Source organism: Vigna angularis, chromosome 3 (assembly GCF_016808095.1).
Source record: "Vigna angularis cultivar LongXiaoDou No.4 chromosome 3, ASM1680809v1, whole genome shotgun sequence".
NCBI classification, from domain to species: domain Eukaryota; kingdom Viridiplantae; phylum Streptophyta; class Magnoliopsida; order Fabales; family Fabaceae; genus Vigna; species Vigna angularis.
In genome coordinates, this window is record NC_068972.1 from 26,517,261 (window position 1) to 26,527,543 (window position 10,283).

A 10,283-nucleotide genomic window follows, 5' to 3' on the forward strand; every position below is an offset into this window, starting at 1 on the left:
TCAATTCCTTTTATATAAAAGATTAATACATCATTTCAATTCAAAACCAAATATCCTTCAACGATTCTTCAAGTGTATGGAACATTCTTAACTGAGACTTTCAAATATCTCCACACCAAATGAACATAACAGAATATAAACAAAATTTTATTTAAAAAATATAAACACGTAAAAAAAGCCAAATATATATCTGAAAAACATGACGGAAATGTACCCCAAAATCAACCCAAGAGAATTTATTTTTTTGATTTTGCTCTGCTTTTGAATCTGAAGTATAATATATCTCTTCGGTTACGTGGCTGCCTTGGTCTTGAATTCCTCTCCGCATGCTGCAAAATTGGCCATTTTTTAAATTAAAAGCTTTTTATTAGAGTTATTCAATGTAATTATCATCTTTCTTAATAAATTTGGAATCACAGATAGAATAGTGGCACATTGAATGGCTTACGTCATGCACTGCCTCTCTCAATAGTCTCACTTGTGCTTCCGACACTGTCCTTATCTGCACAGAATAATTGAAAAATTCAAATCAATTAAAATCACCATCAAATAAAAATAAGAGAAATATACAAAAAAAAAAATAATGACTCATCAAAAACTAATGGAGACAAATAGTATAATTTTACTTGTTACAAGATCAATATATTAATTTATAGGGTGTAGGAAATAAAAAATTAATTGTAATTTTACAAATTTAAGGGCACAGCCATTCACCCTAAAATGTTCTTCTGTCATCGATTTAATGACTTTTAATTTTGATCAATATAATAAATGCTCATTTAATTTAAATGCCAAAAAGGATCTTCTTTGAATTTGATAGGTTAAAACGGGTTTAGTTAGTCTTCCAATGAAAAAGTCATTAATATATATTATTTATTAATGATAAACCAATTCGTAAAAATATAAATATAAAAAGTACAATCTCTATTAATTCAGTACACATTTAATTTTAATCTTAATCTTTAGTAGTAATAGAACAATTCAGTTCATAAAATAAGCTAAGAATAGTAAAAAACATATATATTTTACTTTTTAGAATATTCAAATCTTAAAAACATTGCATATTACAAACTTTAAACATAAACTTTTAATGTTTTTATAAAAGATATTTGATGAAGGGTTGACTTTATTACCTAAGACATGTTCTCATTCCTAATAATTTCAAAGTAAAAAAAAATTAGAAATATATATTTTCTTAAAAGTAACAAATATATCACAAGAGAATTTAAGTAAGTTTGTACCTTTCTATCAATGTTCCAGATGACTCCTTCAGTGCAAGGAGGAGTGGTGAGCGAACCTAAGTACCTGTAATACATATTTCCTCTTGTCTGTATTCCTGAGGGATTTATCTCTCCAATTTGTCTCTCTACTTTCCCATCAACAAGGTGCTCGATTTCTTTCTCAAGCTGAATTTTCAGACACATTATATCCATTACCACTCTTTCACAATAACAATGGAAATTATGAAACCATGAAATATTAGATTGGAACCTGAGAGAGAAAACGATCAGGGCGATGCCCTATTTTATAGAAAGCACCAGTCACAAAAATCTTGTTTTCCACACTTACATGCACCATGTGCATCTCCAAGTCATACCTAACAATGTCTCACCATTTCAATACATGTTTCAATCCTTCAACTTTTTATTTCATATCTTAAATAAAACTTCAAATTATACTTCCTGCCATTGATGGAATGCTCAGAAGGTGAGTGCCAATGACACTGTTTCAGAAAGAATTCGGTTCCATTTATGTCTATTGAGCCAGCATCACCCTTCCAATATATCTGCAACAGCATACAGTATACATATACGCATGGATCATGAAAGTGTATATATTATATTACGAGTGATACATAAGGTGGTGAGAGACTGACAGCAATATCATGGCCTCTGTTGACTATGGTGGCATTAGAAGAAAAGTAATCAGTTTGGAGTAGTTGACAGCGAGGGATGATTTTGACTCTGGCACATGACAAGTCTACGGGAGATTGCATCTGTCCATGTTTACAAGCTGACCATTCTTTCTTTAACTCTCCCCAGTGACGAGGTCCCTTTTCACTTCCTCTCATGTAATCAAACTCTCTCTCGTTCTCTGCACAGTAACATTTCTCTCATAATTATAACACTAAAAAGAAAATAATTTTTACATCAAAGTTACCAGTTTCTTCCACTTCTTGAGCTTTTCTTGTTGCTGAACCTGACAAGACCATCCAAAGCATGAGCAAAGTTGGAACTATACATGTGTTATTCATTCTTGAAGGCTTCATGCTTAGATGTGAAAGAGAAACAATATATGAATGAGGTAGTATACTGTCCTAAAACTTTTATTGTGTGTGTGTATATATATATATATATATTCAATGCTAGACGATTAATGTGATAAATTCAATGAATGGGAGCTAGGCTTGGTTCAAATTTTCTTGTCTTATTAAAATGGCTCATCAATACAAGACAAGTGGTGATAAACATCCATTAATTAAAGTAAAGAAGAGCAGTAAATGATTGATTAATGGAATTTTTCTTTTCTAAGTATCCAGAGATATGGGGAATTTGAGAAACTAGTCGAAGTAGAATGCAGAGGTAACTATTTAGAAGCAAGACAAAAAAAAGTTGCATTAAGACTATGAATGGGTGGCAAAGCATGAAAATACCTTTTCTAATATATTTTTTTGGCTTAATTAATAATTTGGTTTCTATATTTAATTTTTTTATTTTTTATTTTTTACTCAACTGAGTTTCAATATTTTTTGAAAAAGATTCAACGAGTTTATATTTTTGTAAAAAAAAATCAATACGATCTTGTAAATCCTTAAAAACTGTGGTTACAACTAGCAAGTTGTTATGAGCATATAGTCCCTTTGACAAAACAGGAATTCATTTTGCTTAGATGGTTGGAAGCCGCCATGTGAATGGCACATCACTGTCTGTTAAATGCCAATTGCCAAACTCTTTCAAGGCTACAACACTTTATCATTTATAGGGACATTAATGCCTTTGCATTCTCTCACACAAACATCAAACTTTGTGCATATACGTTAAAGAGTGTGACAGGTGACATTATTCAAGTTTGTTTAGCCCTTTTAACAAGCAAACACATAAAAATCTAAAATAATAAGATAGGGTATCATATGAAAAAAAATAAATTACCCCAAACCAATTGAAATACTTTTATATATGTTTGTAAATGGTTTAAAGATGTGAGTGATAATTTTTTATAGAAAAGAGAAAAAATAAGTGATAAATACCTTTATATATTTATTTATTTGTAAATGATACGAAGAAAGTAATGCTTTGTTCACTTGGAAGAGAATGAGTGAATGAATTTGAGGGGATTTGAGGATGAATTAATTGTTGTTTATTTGAGTGGATTTGGAGGTAAGTGAGAGTAAATTTGGAAGTAAAATTTATGAAAATTAGTGTAAAATTTGACCGATGTGACACATAAAAAAGTTATTTAATTGGTAGAAATTAAAGATTACCAAATTACCCCTTAATATAAAATGATAATTGTTAATGTTATATTTAGTTGTAAAAATGTTTATAAAAAGAAAAAAAAATTAACATTAATTTTTAAAATTTGTAATTTAATAAATTAAAATATTTATTTTAGAAATAGAATATTTTTTTAATATAATTTAGTGGTAAGTGGTAAAAAAAAGTATTCTTCTCGAAATTGAATATTTATATTTAGGATAAAAAATTATGGATTAACTTTTGGATTTATTTGTAATTGTATTATAAATAATCAAATTTGCAGCAACATTATCTTTTACAACCCACGTGACATTAATTATCACAAAACTCAAAATTGGAATTGAATCCGTGTAGCTGCAGCGTTGCATGATACTTATGTTATCACTTTTTATTCAGGGTAGAAACGAGTTTTCACTAAAATAACCCTCAAATCGCATGGCATCCGCAGAGATGAAAAAAGTACTTCATCCCGCAAATCAGTGATAATCATTCTTTCTAAATTTATTAATGTGAACATACTTCATTTCACAAATCCATCTTCTCTAATCCCTATAAACAATGCTATCCCTCTAAACAAACACAGCGTAAGTGATGAATTTTATAGAAAAGAGAAAAATAAATGAGAAATAGGATGAATGAAAATAGAAAAGAGAGGAACGAAATGGATTGAAGAGTATAGTTTAAAAAAACATGAGATAAATGACCAATTAAAAATTTTACTTAGCCAGTTTAGTGCAGGAACATTGTAGATATGCTCACTTCAACAAAGCAAGAGGATATTGATGGGTGTTTCGGGTATGAGGTCGAGTTACTTCAAACACCTACATGATTTCTCTTTGGATGTCGTCCGGTAACAACTTCCAGTTTTCGTCTTCACTCCACCTTCCAAGGTGTACCTGACAAAGGTTCTCCGATGCTTAAGTCAGTAAATAGTCCGTACGGAAGTTCAGAGAAATGGTATTAAATACACAGTAAATGCGATCACCTACCTCTTACCTTTGACCTATATTTATTGTTTTTGATATGGGCTTGAGATTAGTGAAACCATAATCTCGACCGAATCTTAGCCCAATATCCCTAATTAACATTTACCTTAATCCTTGTAGGGAAAACTTGTTTATCAAACAAGACCGGACGTCCGTGTGTATGGTCGTTCGTTTTTGGCGGTTGGTTTCGTCCCATTCCCTTGTTGTTTAGCTTTCTTGTTCTCTAGAGTCGTTCGGTTTGACCGGTGTGGAATATTTACGTAAGGTCATCTGACCCATACCGTACATAGGCCCCTCAAGCCCTAGACAATGTAGTTGGCATTGGGTTTTGTTGTGTGCAATACCATTATTCATGGGATTCGGTGAGGTCCGTTCGACATGTTTTTGAAACATCGCTTGGCAGAAAAACACGTGTCACAAGTACGTGAAACCTCCTTCTCGGGTAATGATAACGTCGTTTAATCAGGACCGTTGGACGTGGCATATTTTAATGGTTGTGATGGTCTGAAAGTTTGTAACATTTTTTTATAAATAAGGGGTGGGATGCTATCATTTTCATCACTTTCTTTACATTGCTCTTCATACTTTCCGATCAAGAAGTTATTCTTTTTCGAAGGTAATAATAATGGCTATTGTGCATATTATCTCGTTTGAGGATTCATCGGGCAGAGGTAGCGGGGGCGCAGCGGGTAGAGATGATCAGTCTTCTTCTCCGAGCTTTGTGTCGTCCTCTTACCTGAAGAGAACCGAACGGGAGGGCGGCTTAGAGCCTTGGTCCCCTATTTATGGTGAGGAGAGAGTTATTAATGGGGTAGCTCTCGACCTTCTTCAGGGTAAGGTCGGCATTGACAATGATGGAAGGAACTTGAGGGTGGCTGGCCGACCATTCGAGGATACGAGTGGGCATTGCATGAAGTTGGGCTTTACGTATCCGATTATGGTACTAAAGGGGACTTACAATGGTGGGTCGACCGATCGTTCGTTGTTCGAGATGAAGAGGATGCCTGCTTAATATGATTGGGTGTTAGCCGAAAGAACGAACAGGTCTTCCATGGGAAGGGGTCCAGCGTAGAGTATTTTTTCTTTGTGTAAACCTATCTGTTCAACCAAATGTTCGTTCGGGTTCCTTTCACAGCCTTTCAATCGGTCGTCCTTCATGAGCTCAAAGTCGCCCCTTTCAACATCCGCCCACTTGCTAAGTGACGATGGATCATAATAACAAATCATTTTCGGAGTTCCATGATGAGGCCGACCTTCCTTTGTTTCCCTTTTATTGGACAAGGAATCCCCGAAAAATAAACGCTTGACTAGTCGGCCTTATGAGCCCTGAAGAATTGGAGGTCGTTAAGATTATAAATGGCATGCCCCGCTGCCTTTTTGCCCGCGACCTTATTGAATGCCTCGCCTATGAGGATTTTGACCAAATGGCGTTTGGTAGGGTATTTTCTATTATTGTATTTGGTGCATTTGTGTTAACTTAGCTAAGTTTGTGTTTTCTTTTCAGGCATCATGTCCCTTCTAGCGCATAGGAAGACCAGCTTTTTTTCCTCCACGAAGCAAAAAGGGGGCTCAAACTTGAGGAGTCAGGATCCCTGCTCGGCCTCCTCGAGTCACGTGACGACAACCGCAAGGAGCCGTCCGCTGATCAGCCAACCCACTTCTCGGGCAACCGTTCAAGTTGAAGTTCTGCATCCAACTTCGGTCGTTAACCTCGAGCAATCGTTCAGCGCTGCTATTGCTATGGTCGTTCCTCTTGTGGAGAAGAAGAGGAAAACCAAGGAAAGGGAGAAATCCTCTTCTAAAAGGAGTCGTCGTGAAGGGAGCGTCCCTCGACCTATTTCGGGCACCATATTTGACGTGGAGTTTCATGTTAGCCACAGGGTTAACTTCCACAAGAACTCCTCTCAACTGGCGATGCTCGAGCCATTGTTCGAAAGAGATATAACCAACACCGCGCTGGAGTTGTCCACCCAGGCGGCGAAGCTAACTTGGTATTTGTGCGAGTTTGCTGATCGGAGGGGCGCGGAGGACGTTCAGGCTGAACTAAACAAGGAGAAAAAGGCTTTTGCGAACCTTCGTGCCCAGTTAGAGGCATTGACAGCTGCCCACGAGGGATGTGAGAAGCAACAAGCCGACTGGCGGCTAAAGTTGGACGAGGTCAGGCGCGAATTAGCTAAGACCGTTGAGAAGCTTTGGGCCACTCAAGTAAGAGGTGACCATGCAGTCGAGGAGTGTGGTAAGCTGAAGGTGGAGGTGACTAGTCGAGAGAGGAAGGAAAATGAGTTGGTTAATTAGAACAAGGCCCTCACAGCTAAACTGGCGAAGGCGAACGAGACGATCTAATGGGAAATCCCTTAGTGGTCAAGCACTTTCAAGAGAGTGAAAGTCATCCTTGACGATGATGTCAACTTTGCCTTGTGGACCACCATTGGAGTCATCATGAAACATGGATTGAAGAGTAATGTAGGTTAATTTAGGCCTTGTATTTGGCCATGTAGTGTAGGTTTGTTTAAGGCTTGTATTAATGCCTAAGTAGCATAGGATTTTCCTTAAAGTTAGACATCCAAACCAAGTGAAAAGTGTGTGTCATGTGTCATGCTTCCATTGGAGAGGATTTACTTTTTAAAAGGTAGCCACATGGAACCTTAGGAGTGGAGAGTTTTTGCTTTTAGTAGTGGCCACATGAAACTCTAGGAATGGAGAGGATTGTGTTTTGTGAGTGATCACATGTCCTCCCATCATTGGAGAGATTTGTGGACACTTGTCCACTCCTTAGAAGGCCTCATTTTTGGCCAATGAGAGCAAAGGTGGGAGATTATACTTTTAGGGTTAGAAGAAGACATCCTTGGCCTATAAATAGAGGTGTCTACACCCTTGTATTTAATCTTTGATGTTGAGTAATGTTATGCTGCCCATTTTTAGCCATACTACTAATCTTAGATCAAAACTAGAGCAACCCATGAGGCCCCTCTAGTCACCTTCCTTTTTGAATTGGCCTAACCTCTCTTGGAGCCATCAAACACTACACCACCATCACCATATCTCCTAGAGGCTTTGAGCTTCTACCCCATCCATACCTTAGCTCAACATCCTTGGACCATTTACCACCACATTTCCGCACCACTCATTCAAGGAAACATCCCTACATGCACGTCTCTTAGCTTTGACCCAACCTAGCCAAGGAGGTTGCCATCATTTGGTATCAAGAGATTTGGTTCTTCAAGAGCAAAGTCTTTTGATCCTTATCTATCCTTTATTCTTCCATGTTGTTGGTGTTATTTCCCTACTTGTCTTGTGTTTTTTTTTTCATCTATCATTTATTTTGGCAGCAAATTGTGACGATTTTCAAACTTAAACTACATCTAGCTCAGTCATCCAAAAAATGCGTAAAAATATTCAAATGAAAGCCCTTTAAGTCTAGTTTCCAACAAAAAAAGAATCATTTCATTTGGAGTTCTGTGGAGAAATTTTCAAGTTCGTTTTTGGTAGTTTTGGCTACTTTTTTGTGTCTTTTTTTTAGTCATTCCTTATTGTTTTTTTTGTTCAATATATGTTTGCTTGAGTCATTTTACGTTTCAAATCAATCCATGTTGTCTAGAGTCATGTTTAGTCCTTTTGATGTCTCTATTTCCTAATTAAAACTTTGAAAATCATCAAAAATCTATGTTGAGGTCATGCCCAAAAACTGATTTGTATTTGTGCCTTTGAGTGCTTTTATTTTATATATTTGAGTTCATACTTGTTAGATCATGAACAAGTTCATAGAGTTAGGTTTCCATTATGTCACTTTTTGTGTTTCATGCTATATTTTATTCTAGTAGGTTTTGTTCATTTTGGTGTTATAAGCTTGTATGAACTTGAAACTCCTTGTAACATTCTATATTTGAGATCTGATTTGGTGTGTGTTTGTGCTAAAAATTTCAAAAAAAAAAGAGACAAAAGGTACAAAAGAAAAGTAGACAAAAAGTACAAAAAGCAAAAGCAAAAAGTAAAAGTAAAAGCACATGCATGTACCATATGTAACCAACTTTTGTGTGAGCACTTTGATGTTGATTTGGGAGGGGAAACTCATGTCCCTAGTTGCTGCTCCAACAACCATGATGACCTAAAAGGGTTGCCTTAGTGCACCATTTCGTCTAGCTTGCAAAAGAACAAAAGCACCTTGTGTTTTTCTAGTAGTTTTGGTTTTTTGTGATCCATTCTAGTGTCTTTCTTTAGGTAACTCCTTTTGTTGTGCTTACCTTTCTTTCTTACCATTTAATTGCTTGATTTTCTTCTAAACATTCACGGTTTTGTCAAAGTAAAACTCCTTTTGAAGAGCCTTTGTTCATTTTAGACCCTTTCTTGCTTTTTCCTTGGACTTCTTTTGGCTTTAGTGGTGTTAACTTGTGGTGTAGGTCTTTGGATGGTAAAAAAACGTGAGGATCATGGGGATAACAGCCCAAAACAGTGAGCAACATCCAAAGGTGAAGGAGGCCTTAAAGGGAAGCTTAAAGTCTTGGTCTAAAACACAAAACAAGAGAGTATACACTTGGTGAGAAAGAGAGATTTGTGTATATTTTCTTTGAATTGTAAAATTGTAGTTGTTTTCCTTTTTGAACTTGTATTCTTGACTTGTTAGGGGTTTGTCCAAATAAGAACATTGGCCATTTATTATTTAAGCAAAATTTGTAGTTGGTGGGTAAGAGGGAACCAAAGTTCCTTCTAATTCATCATTAGGCCGCATAGTGTAGATTTATTGTTTTCCTTAATTGTGGTAGTCTAGTGTGTGTCAATTTTTATTTCAAGTTTAAATCCCTTTGAGAAGTTTGGTACAAGAGAACTTGAGGTAAGCTTTGGCTAGGAAAGACTTGGTTTCTAAGCAATCCATAGTGATTCACCTCTCTTTCTTGGAAGTGAACTTAAACTTCTCTTGTCTCCTTAAGTCTCTTAAGAAATTTAATTTGAAATACTAAGTTTGTTTGCATAAGCCATTTTTAAAATCTTAAAAATGTCTAGGATTATTTGTGAAAATTGTTTTTCAAAATTCTTTTAAAACAAATGAGTTTTTATAGTAGCTTGCATTTAAGTCATGGTGAGGTTGAGCTACATTCTAAAGTTAAGAGTGACCTTCCATTCTTTGGTGAGAATACTAGTGCACTATCATACTTAGCATAGGAGAAAATAATATAAGAACTTCACCCATTCCTAGTTAGGCATGGTAAATATCATATACTTATTTTATGCATCTCTAGGCTTGTAGAACATGCAAGTGAATAATGGAATCAAAGACAATCTAAGGTTGAGAAAGGTAGAAAATCTTCAATTAAAGATTGATGTGACTTGAGAGCATGCATGAGAAGAAAATTTGTTCTTTTTTCTCTTATAATAAACCAAGAGCAAATATGTGAGATGAGAGAACTCACTAAAAGAGGAAAAACTTTTCTAAAAAGTGTATAAGAGTTCTTTGAAAGAGAAGATCAGTTTGAAGAAACAGTGAGAAAGCTCTTGAGTGACAAGAGAAAAAGAGAGATTCAAAGAAGAAGAGATGAACAAATCAGAGAGATAGAAAAGAAAGAAAGAGTTGAAAGAAAACAATATCTTGCTACCTTAGAAGAAGAACTTAGAATCCTTAATGAAAAACAAGAAAAAGTCCAAAAGAATTTAAGGAAGATTAAGTGATGAAGAAAGGAAGACAAAACAAGGAAGAAAGAACAAAGAGAGAATGAGGTGCATAAGAAAAGGGAGAAAGAACAAAGAGATAAAGAGGAGCAAGTAAGAAGGGAGAAAAAGGAGGAGGAAAGAAGAAAAGAGTATGAAGAGAAAGTGGTAAAAGAAAGGA

The 10,283-nt window shown here is 35.6% G+C and overlaps 1 protein-coding gene across 1 annotated transcript; it reads right to left on the bottom strand.

Moving 5' to 3' along the window:
- Positions 1-124: 124 nt before the first annotated feature.
- LOC108325718 (alpha carbonic anhydrase 7) lies at positions 125-2,305 on the bottom strand. The gene is made up of 7 exons (XM_017558812.2): positions 2,161-2,305; positions 1,877-2,094; positions 1,680-1,786; positions 1,492-1,597; positions 1,242-1,406; positions 449-502; positions 125-329 (listed from the first exon to the last, which is right to left on the bottom strand). Exons 1-7 carry the CDS (start codon positions 2,267-2,269, stop codon positions 237-239), a joined length of 852 nt encoding a protein of 283 aa, XP_017414301.1. The 5' UTR covers positions 2,270-2,305; the 3' UTR covers positions 125-236.
- Positions 2,306-10,283: the final 7,978 nt, after the last annotated feature.

What these genes read in the sequence shown, in the direction of transcription:
- LOC108325718 (XM_017558812.2), bottom strand. Translation starts at nt 2,269, where the DNA reads ATGAAGCCTTCAAGAATGAATAACACATGTATAGTTCCAACTTTGCTC. An exon ending in ACAGAGGCCATGATATTGCT is followed by an intron (nt 1,787 to 1,876) that starts GTCAGTCTCTCA and finishes ATGCTGTTGCAG; the next exon opens with ATATATTGGAAGGGTGATGC. An exon ending in TGAGAGAGGCAGTGCATGAC is followed by an intron (nt 330 to 448) that starts GTAAGCCATTCA and finishes CCAATTTTGCAG; the next exon opens with CATGCGGAGAGGAATTCAAG.